This window comes from Budorcas taxicolor, chromosome 9 (assembly GCF_023091745.1).
Source record: "Budorcas taxicolor isolate Tak-1 chromosome 9, Takin1.1, whole genome shotgun sequence".
In the NCBI taxonomy this organism is placed as follows: domain Eukaryota; kingdom Metazoa; phylum Chordata; class Mammalia; order Artiodactyla; family Bovidae; genus Budorcas; species Budorcas taxicolor.
Window position 1 is genome coordinate 36,591,704 of NC_068918.1, and position 21,021 is coordinate 36,612,724.

The 21,021-nt window shown below is 36.1% G+C and overlaps 1 protein-coding gene across 1 annotated transcript in view; it reads right to left on the reverse strand.

Moving 5' to 3' along the window:
• LIN28B (lin-28 homolog B) overlaps positions 1–21,021 on the reverse strand; it is a 122,907-nt gene that overhangs the window by 15,202 nt on the left and 86,684 nt on the right. Inside the window, exon 4 of the mRNA XM_052646085.1 lies at positions 9,045–9,086. Within this exon, the coding sequence (XP_052502045.1) occupies positions 9,045–9,086 (42 nt within the window). The remainder of the gene's footprint in view (positions 1–9,044; positions 9,087–21,021) is intronic.

Below are 21,021 nucleotides of genomic sequence, written 5' to 3' on the forward strand. Positions count from 1 at the left end.
AATTCTTTAGTAATGTATACATATATCAAATGGTAATAATGTACATTTTTAAAATCTTACAATTTTACTTGTTAACTACACTTCAATAAAGCTAGGGTGGGTAGAGGACTTAGAATGTTTCCTTTTCAGGACTTCATGCCACTTAATGCTTTTTCTCTTCTCTTTCATTTTACATAACTTTGCTATTCTCAATTCACTGTGCTGGAAACTCACTGAGACAACTATCAGGAGACTTCCACTTTTGTTTTTAGCTCTACTATTAACTAACTCTCCATTACTTTCCATGCACTTGCTGGGCTTCCCAGGTGGTGCAAGTGAAAAAGAACCTGCCTGCCAATACAGGAGGCGTAAGAGACGCAGGTTTGGTCCCTAGGTCAGGAACATCCCCTGGAGGAGGGCATGGCACCCCACTCCAGTATACTTGCCTGGAGAATCCCATGGACAGAGAAGCCTGGTGGGCTTTGGTCCAAAAGGTTGCAAAGAGTTGGACACAACTGAAGCCACTTAACACACACACACATCTCTGGTGCTAGGACTTGACTTCTCTTGATTCTTTCCCAACTTAAACTGTCTATATCTCTCTACTCTCATAATGCACAACTCAGTCTGATTTAATGATACTCTCTGAGAAATATCTGCCAGATTCATAGTGGGCAATGGCAGGTAAAAGAGACTCAAATTTATCTCAAGCTGGGGTTGGGAGGGGACCAAAGGATAAGGGGGACTAGTTTGCTTATAAAAGCATTATTGAAATGAGTCCATCCAAGCTGGGAGAGGGGCACCTGAGATCAGAAGCAACTCAAAGGATGAAAAAAGGGGATGGGGGTAGGGGTGGGAGGGAGGATTTTAAATACCTAGACTCAAGAGTCTCAATCTTCTTTAATTTCATAACCCTAAATATCAATTATACTAAATCATCACTCAACTGCCCTGCACAAACCTGGCATCCAGAACTGTTGGCAAAGAGTCTGTTTAATATTATTCTGATCTGCCTCCAGAATAATCAATTAATTATACAATGAAATAACTTTCTGATAACTGGCAAATAACCATACTGAATTTAAAATTTTCACAGAAAATAAAGGAGAAAATTAAAAAATGATGTGATCATCTAGAGGGATGATAAAATAATGAAATAATCGCCATTTCATCATCCTTGTTATTGTATTGTCCAAAGTATTGTCCGATCTTTCCAGAAGGTATAAAAGACATCAGGAGACAGGACTTTTGTTGTCTTTCTTTTTACCTCTTCACTGAACACAGTTGAGAATTCAGAAATTTTCACCTTTTGGATAATGGCAAAGAGAAGAAAACTGACAGAAGATATTTTGCAGTTGTTACATGAAAAAGAACACACATACAAAAAGATAGACAGTAATACTCCAGGCTGTAATGATGATGATGAAATTAATCATATAAGATAAAGCTCAGATCATGAGTACTCGCATAATATATCCTGCTACTGCTGCTGCTGCTAAGTGGCTTCAGTCGTGTCTGACTCTGTGCGACCCCATAGACGGCAGCCTACCAGGCACCACCGTCCCTGGGATTCTCAAATATATTTTAGCAAACTTATGACTCAATGAGTGAAAAATATACTTCTATAGACAAAAAGGAAATTTGTTACTCAGTCTTTCAGGGAGGATGAAATCATGTAATATTTTTTGAAAAGACATGTTTGCTGCAAGGACATGTAACAGTATTTTTTTCACCTTTTATCAAGTTTGTGCTAGTGAATTTACTTGATATGGTTAATAAGTGGACAAATGATGAAGGCACTGACTGTAAGGAGATAAACAGCACAGAAATGAAAAATCTCATTGAACTGATCATTCTAATCAGCATCTAAAATGAGAATATTTTGTTGCTATTGACTGAGGAAAATTACCACACTCTCTTCCACAAAACTATGAACCATAAAAGTTTTAAAAGCACTGTATTTTGACAATACAAGTACAAGAAGAACCATAGGTAATAAAAAGCTGGAATTCTTAGAAATATATTTGAAATCTGGATCACTATTTGTAAGATGGCTATGTTCCAAGCTCATCCATGAGTAGTTACGTTCATTCAAAGGATATTGCCCATTTTGGGTGTCTATATCTTTACATCAGAAAAATATGGAATAAAATTTGAGTTTGTTACATTTAAATTCTTATTAATTTCCAATCCAGTTGTTTTTCACAACATCCCTTCATTTTTGTATCTGTAAATTATTTATAAAATGATTTTTAAAATATGTTTTATAAGAGGCCACTGAGCTCAGAGAGTAACTGGCAATGACTGTTCTTCCTGGTATGCTGGTGGCTAATAAAATGTAGAGTTCAACAAATGGCGTTTAAGAGATAGAAAATGTTATATCTTTTCAAGATTAGACATGGTCACACTTATTAGGAACAATAAGAATGGTTTTGTAAGGGAGCTGACCTGGCTACAAGTTAGTCAAAGCTACTTAAAATAAGTAAGATTTGTATAGATGGAAGAGACAACATGCCAGGTGAATCTATGGCTTGAATTAGAAAATGGAAGTGGAAAACTGGAGGATATATCTAGGAAGGCAACTGGTTAGCTTGCAAAAGCAAATGGAGAAGATTACTGAGCAGAATATTAAATATATTTTATAATTTAATATTTTTAAATCTTTCATCTTAAGAGTTGAAAAAATTGAGTTTCAAAGCTGATATATGCATTGCTCATGACCACAAACTTAATAATGGACAGCCCAGGATTTCCCTCTACAACTCTAGTGATGCATGATAAATGACTTAATATCTCTGGGTTTCCTCATCTAAAATAAGTTTCATCATTTAGGAATCCTTTTATAAAGATGATAATGATTCCCACTTACTTTTCATGGCCACTGTGGGTCTCAAGTGAGATAAATATTTTAAAATGCTTTGCAAACTACAAAGCTCTATATAAACAGTAGGTACAATTTCTCTCCCTTATCTTGGATATTATATTCCTGAAGCACTTCCACTTCATTGGTGGTGAGATAATGGCAGAAGAACTGAAGTTCTCATGAGTTAGGGTAAGAGAATGCAAAAATGAATTACGAGATAAGCTTAAAATATCTTTTCAAGAATACTGAAGAAAACAAACTAAATAGCCTAATAATAATATTTTGCTTATCTTATAATCCTGGGTGTTCTTTGGAAGGAATGATACTAAAGCTGAAACTCCGGTACTTTGGCCACCTCATGCAAAGAGTTGACTCATTGGAAAAGACTCTGATGCTGGGAGGGATTGGGGGCAGGAGGAGAAGGGGACGACCGAGGGTGAGATGGCTGGATGGCATCACCGACTCGATGGACGTGAGTCTGAGTGAACTCCGGGAGATGGTGATGGACAGGGAGGCCTGGCATGCTGCGATTCACGGGGGCCGCAAAGAGTCGGACATGACTGAGGGACTCAACTGAACTGAACTGAACTGATAATGCTCTATATTTAATTTGTATTTACCGTTCCTTGTCCACTGGGATTTTCTTTACTATCTCTTACTCTGAACTTTGATGAGCTCTTAGCAAATTTATTTGGTTTGTTGCAGATGCCAAACATTTTTTCTTGTATATAGATAATTGTTGAAATGTTCAGTATTTTTCTGATTTATATCTTGGAGTACCTAAAAATCAAATGTAGAGTAACTTTATTTTAATAAATTCTATCAGTAATTCTATAGATGAAGAAAATTATAAAGACAATCTGGGTATATTGCAATTTTATGTATGGCAAATTGGCTTACTATTTGCATATTCTAGAAACTACTTTTTTCATCTAGCTCTTAGGATACTGTTATAATGACTTTCTTTCTACCTTTCTGACATTATTTGCCTAACTTATTCTCAGTATCTTCTTGGATTCACCAAGATCTAAATGTATGCTTATCTATTATCATCTCTCCTTTGAACAACTGATCCATTTCCTTAAGCAATTTTATTTATGCTGATCACTCATAAATTATTTCCACTTTGATGTCTTTCTGTAATCTCAAGCTCAATTCATCTCTTCAAGGCCATCTGACCCCTTGTTTCCAGATGTCTTCCAATATTGATTAATTTTCCTGTTAGTTCCTGTTAGTTCCTTCATTTATCACTGCATTTATCATAGATTTCTGGTCTTCCATCATGATGTCGTACCAAAGACTGGTCATTCTAAGTGATATTCCAGGTACATCTATCAACCCACCTGTTCCACTCAGTTACAAACCCGCAATGATCATGTTAGTATTATCTTAAATATTATAAGTGAAATAAAAACTTATTAAGTCACCCTGTATTATTTTTAATAGCATGATAAAAAATTAACAGTGAAAAGGAAAATTAGTATGAGCTGCTGGAATCTGAAGGTAGAAAGAGAGAATTTAGTACCAAAAGGCTGAGAAGGCAATGGCAACCCACTACAGTACTCTTGCCTGGAAAATCCCATGGACGGAGGGGCCTGGTGGGCTGCAGTCCATGGGGTCGCTAGCAGTCGGACACGACTGAGTGACTTCACTTTCACTTTTCACTTTCATGCACTGGAGAAGGAAATGGCAACCTACCCCAGTGTTCTTGCCTGGAGAATCCCTGGGACAGCCTGGTGGGCTGCTGTCTATGGGGTCGCTAGGAGTCGGACACAACTGAAGTGACTTAGCAGCAGCAGCAGTAGCACCAAAAGGGCATCATTATGAAAGTGATTGAGGTATAGAGTAATTAATGTCAAAAAAAAAGAGAAAGAAACGAAGGCATGCATTCCCACCTACTTTACTTTTTGTACTGTCGTTACTATCATGTATTCTAGACAATACTGCAGAGGAAGAGGCACCTACTAGGCTATCACATACCCGAGGCAGCAGCCCCATCTCCTGGGCCAAAACTACCAACTCAGCTCAATTTCCTCATCTTTTGGCAAGTCTTTTGGACAAGAATCAGTAATCACTACATAAGGAGTTTGCACAGACTTCCCTGGTGGTCCATGGTTAAGAATCCACCTTTCAATGCAGGGGATTTGGGTTCAATCCCTGGCTGGGGAACTAAGATCCTACATGCTGCGGGGTAACTAAGCCTGTGTGCCAGAATGAAAGATTCCGTGTGCTGCAATGCAGCAAAATAAATCAGTAATTTTTAAAAAGGAGTTTCCAAAGAAGTTGTAATGGAAGAACTAAAAGTTATCTGTCAGCTGACATGCATTCTGGAGGTACTGCTATTCTGAAACTTGAGGAGGTGCTAAGGTTGAAGTCATGGATTTGGCAGACATCACTGAAAGGACAGATGGTAGTTTAAACTATAGGACAGAGGTCAACCAGCAAAACGTGAAGAGTGAGAACAGATCTGCAGACAAAGTTTTCAGAGATACTCCTATTTATAATTTTCAGGTGGAAGAACCAGCAAAGTGTCTAACAAGAAATTGTCAAAAGGGTAGCAGTGTTGACTGAAAAAAATTGCACAACCTAAAAATTGAGAGTTATGTGCAATTTTTTTTTCTGTTGACAGCAGGAAGGTGAGAAAAGAAGGGTTTCCCCAGTTAAAAATGAAAATAGTTTTGTAGTGGAGAAAGTGGCTAATAAGATGAAGTATTAAAATAATAGGTTGATGGATTTAGCAATCAGGCAGTAGTGAAAAGCCTCAGATAGAACATACAATAAAAACTAAAGAATTAAGGATCTAAAATTGAACTGTAGTGCCAGTATCAAACTTAACTTCCTGAGAGTCAAACATGCATATCTTAGGAAGTAGAAGTCTGTCAAAGAGTGCAGAAAAAGCCCTTTCCAAAGCTGTACATACTTCTTTGGAAAATCACCAGAATCAAATAGAAAAGCAGGGGAAAAAAAAAAAAGAAAACACAAACAGGAAATTTACAAAAAGAGAAAAGAAAAATGACATAAAAGATTTTAAATACACTAGCAAAAATAAATCTTTTTGAATCAACCATACCAAAAACCCCATAACGAATTATATTCCCCTCAAAGTAGCATATAAAAATACTCTGACCATACCACCAAAAACAACTAAAAATACTGGACGAAATATTTTTAAAACATCTTTTGAAATGCATTACTGATCAGGCAAGAAAATAAGGAATGCTTAGAAGTCAAAAAGGAAGTGAAAACAGGAAACCAGGGCAGTAAGTGGAGCATTGAAACACTCTCACCCTGGAGGCATCCACAGAACCCTGCAAACCTTAAGCTTTGACCTTGTAAGGGGGATGATGAAGCAAAAGGGGAGGAAACAAACTCCAGGATCTGCCCGGAAGTTGGGGCTATCAGAGGAGATCCTGTCCCAAGAGCCGGAACCCCCTCAAAACTAAACCCACAATGGAAAGATAAATGAAAAATAAATTTTTCCTGAAGAAGGGGATGGTATGGAAACTTTCCTAACCCCCAACATGATGCTGGGAGGAAGAGAAACCAATCTCCCCTGAGAAGTGATAACCACAACCCAGACTGCAGCTCATGTGGGGATGTGGCATGAGCTGAGCATGTCTTAAAAAATAGTTTCCAGTTGGTACAAATGTCTCCAGGCAAACACAAAAAATTCCTGGAAAAAAATGTATTTTTCAAGCCAGGAGCCAAAGAATTCCTATAGGTAAAAGTCCAAAAAATATGATTGGTTAAAAAAAATAATGAAAAACAAAAGGAAAATAGGGTACCATGAACCAGCCAGCAGAATCAGACCCAAAGATCTCAGATATTGCATTGATTAGATTCAAACTGTAAAATAACTACATTTTGATATGTTTAAAGCAATGGTCTTTATCAGGCCCATATCTACTTTTTATAATAAATATTTTTGTAATGCCCCTATTCTTTTCATGAAAGAAATTTGATATAATCTACATACACATTATGTACCATATATTTATATACATATATGCAAAGTATAAAATATAGGAGAAAAAGTAATTAATAGTAAAGTAATATATATTTCCATTAAAAAATGCAGTAACAAAACCACACTAGATGACATAGTAAAATTGTCAGTGGATGATATTTGTTTATGAGAGATAAATTTGAACTTAAGAGAAGCCATTCTGTACAAGTAAAGGAAAATGGAAAGAGGTACAGAGGAATACTAGAAAAAAAGTGTGAATATACTATACGCAAGGAGAAAGGGAATGACTGTAATTGAAATAACATATCAAGGCAGGTTTGAAAATAATCAACATATAAAAATGAGAAAGTAACACTCTTCACATGAGCTACACCTTATTTATAATTGCAGTAGCCCACTCCCCATACTGTAACATGGTAGACAACTACGCTGAAGTACAGCAGAAAACACACATCTTTCAACTCTACCTCATAAATTCAGTGTCAAGTGTAAAAAAAGACCTTGGAAACCATGCCTTTTAACAGGTGACAAGAAATAGCTGATGAACTGGAAAATAAGATGATAATACAAGAGCTTATAGAAAAATTGTTTCTGGAGACAGTACCACAGTAGCTCTGATAAACAACCTGCAACTCCCAAATAAATAATTTCTATGTGCAATTTTTAAATCTCTATGTTATAGAAAACTTAAGATTATACAGATTCAGTAGGCTTCTGACCCTGACAGACTCACTAGACTTGCTCTTCTTCAGTAAACAACAACTGAAAAAGATATATGAGGTAACTGTTTACAGGCACTGGATGGGACAACAGGCAGTAAAAACCTGATGCTTTATGGGAAGGTAACATTCAGTATAAGCACAGTGTGTGATCTGGCTTCTCAAGCGGACCTGGGACTAAGAGAGTCAGAGAGACAGAATCCAGGCATAGCACAGTGATGTCAATGAGCAGAAGAATTAAAGATTTGAGTTAAAGGTTTACAAAGCAGTTGAAATTGTGGAACAGACTACTGGATAGAAGAAATCTATGCAAAAGAACATCCCCTACCCCCATACACAGAGTGAGATTACTAAGCACAGCAGAAAGAAGCTGTTATTTGGTGGAAATATAAGCAGATACCCAAGGTCACACAGTGCTGTAAGGTAACAGGAGTTCTACACAGACAAAGTAGTAAGACCACACTGGATTCCTAATCCAGTACCTTGGGCATTCAATTGAGATCCCAGTAACTAATAATTAGGAATAAGGAGCATACCCCAGAGGAAGGGCTGCATCCTAGGACTAAACACAAAACCAAAATAGATCTACACTAAGTTAGAATAAAAACAAGGCTGGCAGAATAAAAAAAACTAACAGTAATTCAATTTCCCAGAAGAAAACTCAACATCTTATAAAGAAGGTTAAAAACCCAGACTCCCTACAACTATCAGCAGCAATATTGTGCATTAAAAAAAAAAAAAAATTACTAGACATATAAAGAAGCAGGGGAGAAAAAAGGCAGACAAAAGACGCTGAAAAGACCCAAATGTTGGAAATAAAAGCACTCAACACAACTATGAGAAATATGTTCAACAACATAAAGGAAAAGAAAGACACGCTGAATTTTAAAAAATGGGGAATCTTGGCAAGAAGATAAACAAAATAAACTGACCGGAAATTCTAGAACTGAAAACTATAGCTAAAACAAAAATTGCACTGACTAGAAATTTCAGAAAAAGAATCAGTGACTTTAAAAACAGACTGCAAAATAACATGAACTGGATTTCAGATAAAACAAAGGACTGAAAAATAAGAACAGAGTGTCTGTGACATGTGAGATAATATGAAATAGTGTGTTATATATGTAAGTCATCCCAGAAAAAAAGGAGAGAATGGAGCGGGAAAAAAATACTTGTAGAAATAATGGCTAAAAATTTCCTAAATTTTATGAAAAACATCTTGGATCAACAGATTTAAAATGCTCAGAGAACCCCAAACATGATAAATGCAAAGAAAACATACCTTAGCACATGATACTTACTACCAAAAATCCAAATATAGAGGCAAGGGGAACAAAAGGACACATTTCACACCATGGAACAAAGAAATGAATGACATTTAATGCCTTTTCAGAACTAATGGAGGCCAGATAACAAACAACAGCTTCAAAGTAGTAAGATAAAAAATATACACTTTCAATTGAGTATTTTGAATCTTTAAAAATATCCTTCACAATTGAGGATAAAATAAAGATACCTGAGAGAACTTGTGGCCAGCAGACCTCCATAAGAAGAAATGCTAAAAAAAAAAGGAAAAAAATTTCTTCAGGCTCAAGGGAAATGCTACCACATGAAAATTTAGATCTATACAAAGAAATGAAGAGAAATGGAAATGGGCAGTGTGTACATAAACATAAAATGCTATTTTCTACTCTTACTTATTTCTAACATAAATATCAATCTAAAGCAAAAGTAATAACACTAAATTGTGGAATTTATAAGTTTTATCGAAGTAAATATATGACATAATAGGACAATGAATGATCTAATAGCACAAAGCGTGACATAGGAGTGAATGAAATTACCCTTTTGTAAGTGCTTACATTTTACAGCACATTAAACAATATAAACCAAAAAAAAAAAAAAGACAGGGAATGAATAAAGACAGGAAAACAGCAACCAAATAGCAAAGTTGTAGACTTACATCTAACTATATCAATAATTAAATACAAATAGCCTCAGTTCTCCAAATAAAAAGCAGATTGTCAGGTTTGATTAAAAAAAACAAACAAACATGTTTTTAAAATCAGTTTTTTTCTTTTAAAACACTGGTTTTGTGTCCTTGGAGCTCTCTATTATACCTTCTATCTATTAAAGAAGTTGACTTAATAATAAAAAATTTTTAACAAGTCTGGTGGTTTTACTGGTGAATTCTATCAAATATTTAAAGAAAAAATCTTAAATAAATTATACAATATTACAAAATCTTTTTCATTATAAGGAAGGAAATTTTTTTATAAGATCTAAATAATCCCAATACCAAAGCCTCACAAATACATTATAAGAAAATAAAATTATATACCCATATCCTTCATGAATACACAAATCATAGCAAAATATTAGCAAAAAGAATCCAGCAATATAAAAGATTATGTATCATGACCAAAAGATTATGTATCATCTGAGGTTGATCCCAGAAATACATTATCTCTTGGTACTATCATTGAAAAGTCAATTAATTGACTTAAAAGTCATATTAATAAAGGAGATAAAAACAGCTGATCATTTCAGTATATTCACAGAAAAGCACTTGAGAAAATCAAACATTCATTCACGATTAAAACTTTTCAGAAATTAGAAACAGAAGCAAACTTCCTCAAGCTGGCAAAGGAGTATCACAAAATAATTAATATTGAAATACTGAACACTTTCCTCCAAAGAATGAGAAGGTAATGATGTCCATCACTCCTAAGGAGAAAAAAAAATCGAAAATAAAACCAAGAAAAAGGAAAGAAATAAGAGGCATAAAGATGAAAAAAGGGTTATCTTCATTGTAGACAATATGACTGTTAACACATAAAATCCTAAGGAATCTACAAAAGATAACAGAATTAATAGATAAATACAGTACTTAAGAAGTCAATCGTATTGTTATATACTAGCAGCAAACGGCAAACAAAATTTAAGGAAATCATATATAATGGCATCCAAATACATAAAATACTCAAGAAAAAATTTAACAAAAGACATGGAAGGCTTTTAATACTAAAAACTGTAAAACATTCCTAAGAGACATAAAAGAAAGCTTAAATAAATGGTTATACATCAGATTAATGAATCCAAAAACTCAAAACGGTTAAGATATAAATTCTAACTGAACTAATCTATAGATTAAATGTAATCTCAACCAAATTTCCAGTTTACAAGTTTATTTGTAATTTCTATAAAATGCAGACGACTTGGAGAAGGAAATGGCAACCCACTCCAGTACTCTTGCCTAGAAAATTCCATGGATGGAGGAGCCTGGTGGGCTACAGTCCATGCGGTCACAAAGAGTCGGACACAACTGAGTGACTTCATGACTTTAAATATCCAAGGCAATTTTGAAAAAAATAAACGAGGTTGAAGGACTGGTACCACCTGATTTCAAGCGTTACTGTAAAGATAAAGTTTTCCCGGCCCAAAGACCGAATCTGCATCACCCGGGTCTCTTGCATTGCAGGCAGATTCTTTACCCACTGAGCCACCTGGGAAGCCCAAAGATACAGTAGGGCTCATCAATCTCAGCACTATGACATTAAGCCAGAAAATTCTTATTGTGGGGGCTGTCCTGTATACCGTAAGATTCTCATCAGTGTCCCTAGCCTCTAAGCACTAGATGCCAGGAGGAACTCGGCTCCTCAACTGTAACAACCAAACATGTCTCCAGGCATTGCCAAATGTCCCTGCCAGGGCAAAATCAGCCCCAACAAGACAGGGTGATACTTGCACTGGTTAGTATAAAAGAAAACAATCCATAAACATGCTACCTTTGTGCAGCCAGTTGAGTTTCAACAAAAACTGAAGTTAAATCAATGACACAAAGAAACTCTTTATCAAGAAGACATTACTAAAATGGAGGTAGGACAATGTGTGGGTCCTCTGAGACTGTCTCACACGCTGAAATTATCTGACATTTCTAAATAGTCAAACTACCCCTTCCCACTACTGACCAAAGTAGAGGAGACAATAAAAAACCCCTTTCCCATCACTGACTACCATTTGTAGGAAGAGTAACCACATCTCCCCCACAAATTTCCAAACATCTTCTGTGTGATAGAACTGTGCTCATAAAGAACCTCTGATCTAGAGAAATAATAAATGACTGAAAATATGATCGTGAGCAAAAGGCAAAGAGATTAAAAAAATAAACAGGATACGCAGAAATTTTTTAAAATGTAATTGGAACTAAAAAGTAAATGGATGTTTTTAAAAGTAGATCAGAAACAGCTGAAGAGAACATTAAGGACTTCTGCTTCCAGCAACATGACCAACCAGGTTCTCTAAACAATGCAGATTAAAAAAAACACATATACCAGGCTTGCAGAAAATAAAGGTAACAACCTCCCCAAATAAAAAAAGGAAAGTTAGAGCAAGGAGCAGTGAGCTATAAGCAAGCTGGAAAGGCAGGGCTTCCCTAAGGATGAATAATATTAGTGCTGTAATAGGTGACGAGACTGAGTCATAGGCCCTGCAGCACCTCTTCTATACCAAGGCAAAGATCTCTGAAATTAGTTATAACAATCAAGACTATGGAAAGCCATAGTTCCAGGCAGAAGCAAACACAATTCCTTCTAGAAGAAAGTTTTCTCACTTTCAGTTCAGTTCAGTCGCTCAGTTGTGTCTGACTCTTTGTGACCCCATGAATCACAGCACGCCAGGCCTCCCTGTCCATCACCAACTCCCGGAGTTCACTCAGACTCACGTCCATCGAGTCGGTGATGCCATCCAGCCATCACATCCTCTGTCGTCCCCTTCTCCTCCTGCCCTCAAATCCTCCCAGCATCAGGGTCTTTTCCAATGAGTCAACACTTCACATAAGGTGGCCAAAGTACTGGAGTTTCAGCTTTAGCATCATTCCTTCCAAAGTACACCCAGGACTGATCTCCTTTAGAATGGACTGGTTGGATCTCCTTGCAGTCTAAGGGACTCTCAACACTCCAAGAGTCTTCTCTAACACCACAGTTCAAAAGCATCAATTCTTCAGTGCTCAGCTTTCTTCACAGTCCAACTCTCACATCCATACATGACCACTGGAAAACCCACAGCCTTGACTAGCCAGACCTTTGTTGGCAAAGTAATGTCTCTGCTTTTAAATATGCTATCTAGGTTGGTCATAACTTTTCTTCTGTACTATTTCCATAGATTATAATCAAACACGTATGACCTCATAATCAAAGATGATGAGACACCAGGAAATAAATCACCATGAGGTAAGGGTCAGTAGAAACAACAAACCACCAAGTTAGATTTCTAAAATACTTAAATCGTAAAGAACAGCTTATTAAATAGCTAGAGACAAAGTTTATAAAGAAATAAAAGATGAAGTTATAAAAATGAACAATCAACAAGAGACCAGCAAAAATAACCAGGTATATTTGAAAATATAAAGTTCAATAGAACTGTTAGATACCAAACCAATACTGCTGACATTTCAAACTTAGTGGAGTTATAAAACAGCACTTAGACACAGGTAAAGGTTAGATTAGTAAACCGGAAAATAAATATGAAGAAATTGCATGGAATACAGCATAGACAGTATGAAGAAACTGCATGGAATACAGCATAGACAGGTAAGATTAAAAATTTTAAAGACAGTTTAAGAGATATTGAGAATAGAGTAAGAATGTCTAAAGCACATCATAAACGTGTAATAAAGAGAGAGCATAGAGAAAATAACGGAAAGCAATATTTGAAGATATAATGGTTGAATATTTTCCAGAAGGGATGAAAAACTTGGAATATATACATAAGGGACTATTACTCATACTAAGCAAGACAAAGAGAAATGAATCTACATGTATACATAATATACTGAAACAGTAAAAACCTAGAACAAAAAGATTTCACCAGCAGCTAGACATAAAAAAATCATCTGCAAAGAAACAGCAACTAGAATGATGGCAGATATCTTAACTACATTAATGGAAACCAAGAATCACTATCATAATATCTTTAAAATGCTGACAGAAAATATCTGTTAGTTAGAAATGAATACCCTGTGAAACTAGTTTTTAGGAATCAGAGTGAAATAAAGATATACTGAGATAAAAACAATAGACTTTACTACAAACAGGTGTACTTATGGAAAATTCCAAAAGACATATATTGAGAAAAATTATCCCAGAAGGAAAGTCAGAGATGTAAAAAAAAAAATGAGTATACAATTCATTAAGCATGTATGTAACAATGACTAATATACAAATTATGATAATAATTATTTATAAGGTCAAAAAATAAAAATTGAAACATAACATAAAGGTTTGGAGGAGTTTCCTAGGTTTTACTCTAGTATTACTGTTTGAAGGAAAGGAATCAAAAGCAGAAATAATACTAAAAATATTTAACAATTATTACATCATGGATACTAGCCAATCAGAATGATCAATAAAATAATCAGTATGATGACTATACCAGTGCATTACTGATGAACATCAGCCTTAGTTAAGCTGCAGACGAACTTTAGACTTTGATAACTTATGTTAAGCCTGGGAGAATCTGAAGGGAATCATAAAAGACTAGAAATAAATTATATAACTTCTATACAACTGAGGGGGAAAGGTGAAACAAACAAAGAGTAAATGACTGAAACTTCAATCAAGGAAAGGAGAAAGGAAAACAACATAAAAAAAAAAAAAAATCCAGAGTGAATAGACAGCACAAAACCTATAGTAAAAATATATCAATAACAGCATTAAATGTGTACAGACTATATGTACAAGTTTAAATATTGATTGTTAGACTAGATTTAAAAATATAAAAATCAGATATATGTTTATAAGGAACATATAAAACAAAATAATATAAATAGATTGAAAAAAAAAGAGATGGAAGAAATTATATTACATCTTATATATCCCTTCCAACTGCAGACAGTGACTGCAGCAATGAAATTAAAAGATGCCTGCTCCTTGGAAGAAAAGTTATGACCAACCTAGATAGCATATTAAAAAGCAAAGATATTACTTTGTCAACAAAGGTCCATCTAATCAAGGCTATGGTTTTTCCAGTAGTCATGTATGGATGTGAGACTTGGGCTATAAAGAAAGCTGAGTGCCAAAGAATTGATGCTTTTGAACTGTGGTGTTGGAGAAGACTCTTGAGAGTCCCTTGGACTGCAAGGAGATTCAACCAGATCATACTAAAGGAAATCAGTTCTGAATATTCATCAGAAGGACTGATGCTGAAGTTGAAACTCCAATATTTTGGCCATGTGATGCAAAGAACTGGCTCATTTGAAAAGCCTGATGCTGGGAAAGACTGAAGGTGGGAGAAGGGACAATGGAGGATGAGATGGTTGGATGGCATCACAGACTCACTGGACATGAGTTTGAGTAAACTCTGGGAGTTGGTGATGGACAGGGAGGCCTGGCGTGCTGCAGTCCATCGGGTTGCAAAGAGCCGGACATGAGTGAGTGACTGAACTGAACTGAACTGATCCCCTCCAACGGGCTTCCCAGATGGCTCAGTGGTAAAGAATTCACCTGCCAATGAAGGAGACATGGGTTCCATGCCTGGTCTGGGAGGATCCCCACATGCCATAGGGCAGCTAAGCCCATGCACCTGTGCTCTAGAGCCTGTGAGCGCCAACTACTAAGCCCATGTGCCACAACTACTGAAGCCTGTGTTTCCAGGAGCCCATGCTCTGCAACAGGAGAAGCCACCACAATGAGGTGCCCATGCACCGCAACGTTAGAAAGTAGCCCCTGCTTGTTGCAACTAGAGAAAAAAGCACACATCACTGTCGGCCCAGCAGAGTCAAAAATAAAAATAATAAATAAATAAAATTACACACACACACACACACACATATATATGGTAATCAAGGTTAAATGAAGTCTTAAGGGTGATACTGTAATACAAAATGACTAGTACCCTTATAAGAAGAGGAAGAAACACCAGGATGTGAGGACATAGTGAAAAGGCACCATCTGCAAGCCAAGGACAGAGGCCTCGGGAGAAACCAAACCTGCCTTGATCTTTTATACCTTGATCTTAGACTTTTAGCCTCTAAAACCATGAGAAATAAATTGTTATTTGAACCACCCATCTGTGTATTTGGTTACGGCAGTTTTAGCAGACTAGAACATTAGACAAATATTAACCAAAAGAAAGCTGATTTTATTGATATTTACAGTAAAAACATACATTGAGGCAAAAATATATTCTTAGGAATAGAGGAGTATGCTACATAATGAAAACTAGCTCAATTTATAAATGCTTCTATGCATACATACAAAAATGGACAAATATAGAGGGAGAAATTCACAAATTCACTACTTTAGATACTAGTTATGTGAACCACCTGAAGAGGACATTTCGCAGTTATTTAGAAGAAATTTGAATATGGTATGGGTTTCAGTTAAGATGAAAATGTGTACCAATGGAAAATAGATTAATGACTAAAAATTATCAGGTTATAAAACAACCATATATTTAGGCAAATATGAATATATACATATGTAGACAAACACCCACACACAGACATTGGAAATATTTACCAATCACTAGTTATATATCACACTAGATATCTGAGCCACAAGGGAAGCCTAGTTATATATCACACTACATATACAATAAGAAATAAGGTATATCATATCCTATTCTCATGGATTTTATATGTCAAAGTAACTCAGATTGTAGGTCTCATGGCCTTTTGATCTATGACATACGCTTCTCTGAATCTTTTTAAAAAAGACCTTTGAGAGAACTGAACACAAAGCTAGAACAAAATATTCTTTAATAATTCAATTACAACTAGGTGTCCCCTGATTATCTGTTTCTTAAAAATTGAGTTATAACTGATATACAACATTACAGTAGTTTCAGCTGTATAACATAATGGTTCAACATTTTATATATTGTGAAATGACAACCACAAAAATATCCATTACAGAGTTACGAAATATTTTTCCTGTGATGAGAACTTTTAAGATTTACTCTCTTGGGAGGGAGGTGGGAGGGGGGTTCAGGATGGGGAACACATGTACACCTGTGGCAGATTCATGTAAATGTACGGCAAAACCAATAAAATATTATAAAGTAATTAGCCTCCAATGCTATGCTATGCTATGCTATGCTAAGTCACTTCAGTCGTGTCTGACTCTGTGCGACCCCATAGACGGCAGCCCACCAGGCTCCCCCGTCCCTGGGATTCTCCAGGCAAGAATACTGGAGTGGGTTGCCATTTCCTTCTCCAATGCATGAAAGTGAAAAGTGAAAGTGAAGTCGTTCAGTCATGTCCGACCCTCAGCGACCCCATGGACTGCAGCCTACCAGGGTCCTCTGTCTATGGGATTTTCCAGGCAAGAGTACTGGAGTGGGGTGCCATAGCCTCCAATAAATAAATAAATAAAAAGACTAAAAAAAAAAAAAAGAAGACTCTCTTAACAACTTCCCATTATAAGCGCTTTTTTTCTCATTTAGATATACCTACTTAGCCTACATGAGTCCTACATACCTTTTACATCATTTGTAAAACAGTCTTACATTTTATACCGTGTATGAATTTCCTAATAAAACAAAGTGGCTAAATCAGCATTTCTCAGATATTTTGGTAATCTATATCTGATTTAAGAAACAATTTTTTTTTAATTAATGAGGCCTATAATTGACCCAATATAAAAACAGTGATTTTAAAACATTAAAATCCACTTAGTATTGATCAAAATTATAACTATAAAAAATGCCAAATAGAAGGGAAACAGTTCATGAATGAAAGAATATGGAAGCTTCAGATTTTTTAAACAGCAGTATTAGATAGCAAGGACATTGTATACTGACCATTTGGAGGCATGTGGTAAAGTTTACAGATCTGAGTTCTGGCCAGGTTTTTGCTTAGCATACAACCAACCGGACTTTGAAAAGGAGCCTGGCCATGCACAACAAGACATCAGACTTCCTTCCTGAGCCAAAAAATGAGTGATTTTTTAAAAGCATGGCTCAAGTGTTTGCTGCTGGGTTGGGAAGATCCCCTGGAAAAGGAAATGGCAACCCACTCCAGTATTCCTGCCTGGAAAATTCCACGGGCAGAGGAGCCTGGCGGGCTATAGTCCACCGGGCCATAAACAGTTGTACATGACTGAGCACACAAGTGTTTGCAGACGTGATAGCTTTTCAATTTCTTAAGAAAATATAATTTTAAATGACCGGGTAAAGGATCACTCAGTATTTAATTAAACAGATCTACCTATATAAAATATACCTAGAATAGACAAACAAACGAAGCCTTCAGTTACTCCCTTAATTTTCAGTCTGTGATGGGGTTATTTATCTGCTTTTCCTGTTTCTACTTTTAACAGTTTAACTGCTATACATAAACATGTACCTATAGAATTATTGTTCCCTTTATTTAAAAAAGTCTGTTTATTCATTTGGCTGTGTTGTGGCACATGGGATTTTATATCTTCGTCGCAGCACGCGAGCTTCTTTTTTGCGGCCTATGGGATCTAGTTCCCTGATTAGGGATCAAAGCCAGGCCCTCTGCATTGGGAGTACGGAGTCTTAGCCACGGGACCACCAGGAAGTCCCCTCTCTTCTGTCTTTAACAACATCTTTCAAATACACCAGAGATCCAAATTTACTTATTGCTGCTGCTGCTGCTAAGTCGCTTCAGTCGTGTCCGACTCTGTGCGACCCCATAGACAGCAGCCCACCAGGTTCCCCCATCCCTGGGATTCTCCAGGCAAGAATACTGGAGTGGGTTGCCATTTCCTTCTCCAATGCATGAAAGTGAAAAGTGAAAGTGAAGTCGCTCAGTCATGTCCGACTCTTAGCGACCCCATGGACTGCAGCCCACCAGGCTCCTCCGCCAATGGGATTTTCCAGGCAATAGTACTGGGCGGGGGGCCATCGCCTTCTCCAATTTACTTATTACATAGAGGTAAATTATTTTTAACAAATATAAAGATATTAAACTGTTGCAATTAAGTAATATCCAATAACTGTATTAATACAATTTTTAGAGCATGAAAAAAAGATCAAGGTATATAAAGTAATAGTTTACAGCTATGATCAGACTTATGACTCTAATATGAAAATTTAAATTTCTATTTATAGTATTGTTCCTCAGATTTATCAACTGTAAAGTTGGGATTCCTATACCTCAGGAATGAATAAAATGACTTGAATTCCTATCAAAATACCAGTGGGATTCTCTTGGTAGTGACAGGAAGACTTGACAAAGGGATTTAAAGTTCATCCAAGAGCTACAAGAATATTTTAGAAGAGTAATAAAGGGAGATTTGTTTTCTAGGTATTAAAAGGTATTAAAAATACAGAGAAATAAAGACAACTGGTTGAAGAAAAATCAAGATAAACAATTAGAGTCCTGAAACATACATAGAAGAAATAATTATATAACAAAAGAAACTTCATAAATTAGTAGAAAGAGTTCAAACAAGAGATGCTAAGTATGGGGAAATTTAGAATGAAGTTTTATTTTAGGTAAATTTTAAAAACAAATTTTAGATGGATTTAAGAGTTAAAAGAAATAAACCAGAAAAAAATGTAGATCAGTATTTCTCTGACATATAAGAAACAGAGACAGAAACAAAACACAGGAACTCAACAAATGAAAGAGCAGTAAAATTAGATACACCAAAAATTATCAGAGATGAAACAGAATTATTTGTAGGTGAAAACATTTCATACATGGGAAACCATAAATATTTTGAAAAATTATTAAACAAAATCAATTCTATTTAGAAAAAAAGATGATAAAAATAAAAGAAGGAAAAACCGTCACTTTTAATAGTACCCAAACACATACACAATGATAACAGAATCCAGGATAGATTTTAGACGTGTTTACTTTTCTTTTATGCTAACAAAGCATTCATTTTCTCTATTTGGGTCCTACATATTTCTCATTAATATTTGTTAGAAGTGTTTTCGTGTTTTGTTCTTTTGGTAAATTAAATATATTCTTCAGTAAGCAGAGGAAGATAAAGCTTCTCTTCTCTGCCCTCCATCCCCTCATCTCCCTATCTCCCTTGGCAGAAGGGTCATGTTTTCAGTCTACTGACAGCTCAGAACAGCAGAAACTATACCTTTCACAGTTTAGAGATTTGCCTCTACATAAGAAATGCTAAAAGGCAGCACTGTATTCTTGTTGAGGGAAGGAAAACCATGACCTGGGAAATAAACAGTTGGGAGAAAAACATACGGACAATGTAATCTGATGAAGGAACATATACCTTTAGAAAACACGCCCACTGAAATTTCTCTGAAGAAAATTTTACCCTAAACCGCTAGTTTAGCACAGGGTGGGGAAAGTCTGTCTGGAACTAAAAGCATGATTTCAAATTTAAATAAAAAGTACAGCAAAGGGAGCGAGTAACACCTGAGAACTCAATATTCTGGAAGTTCAAGAGGGACAATCTTACAACAAAAAGTAAGACAGGAGATGGAAATGCTAAGGAAGGAAGAAACATTAAAGGCCAGTTTTGAAACTAATGGTTGAATAAAAGGGCTCTAAAAAGAGAAAAAGGAAACAAGAAAAGAAATATGTGAACAAATTACAGTAGAAAATTTCTAAACACATAAAGAAATGGATATTTAGCACAGGCAACCCTGTTTTTGTACTATGACTTTATCAGTGAAGGAAGTACAATGTTTTACATTACAGCACAAGTTCCTAGTGTTCAAGAACGGAAGCAAACAGTTTGCAGACCTGCTTCTCTGGATAGCACTGTTTTATGGATATCAATTGCTTTTGCCTAACTCATCCAACATTTCTTTTCATAACAGCACTTTGGTTTCTTTTGGAGACTTCTCTTTCCTCTACTTTAAATCCTTATGATTTGGATAGGGCTCACCTCACTCCTCAGCTCAAGGGTAGGCAAATGACTTCCGTCTAACAAATTAGAGTTCCGCATTACAGGTTAGCCATAGACTCTATCCTGGGCCTCTGCTAGAACTGCTGTTAATTCTGTCCCTTCTGGCATGTGGATTGAGCACTTCAATTCAGATATCTCTAAAGCTATTCTAATTCTTGGAATTATAAAATTCTGTGTTAATACCTTTCCTCTTTTCCTCCTTAAGGAGGAACCAGTGGTTTACAAACTTCAGAGCACATCAAAATTACCTGGAGGGTTTGTTAAAAAATAAAAGACAGACTGCTGAGGTCCACATCCTGAGGTACATCTTGATGAGGCCTGAGAATCTGCATTTCTAACATTTCCATGTAATGTTGGTACAGCGACCACTGCCTTCTTGGTTCATATTATTCACACCAGAAGGAGTAGTAACCAACATATCTCCAGCCAGATGGAAAAAAAAAATGAAATAATCCTTGAAGCAAAAATGAAAGTGTTAGTTACTCAGGCAAGTCCGATGCTTTGCGACCCCACAGACTGTAGCTCACCAGGTTTCTCTCTCCATGGAATTCTCTAGGCAAGAATGCCTGAGTGGGTAGCCATTCCCTTCCCCAGAGGATCTTCTTGATCCAGGGATTAAGCCAGAGTCTCCTGCAT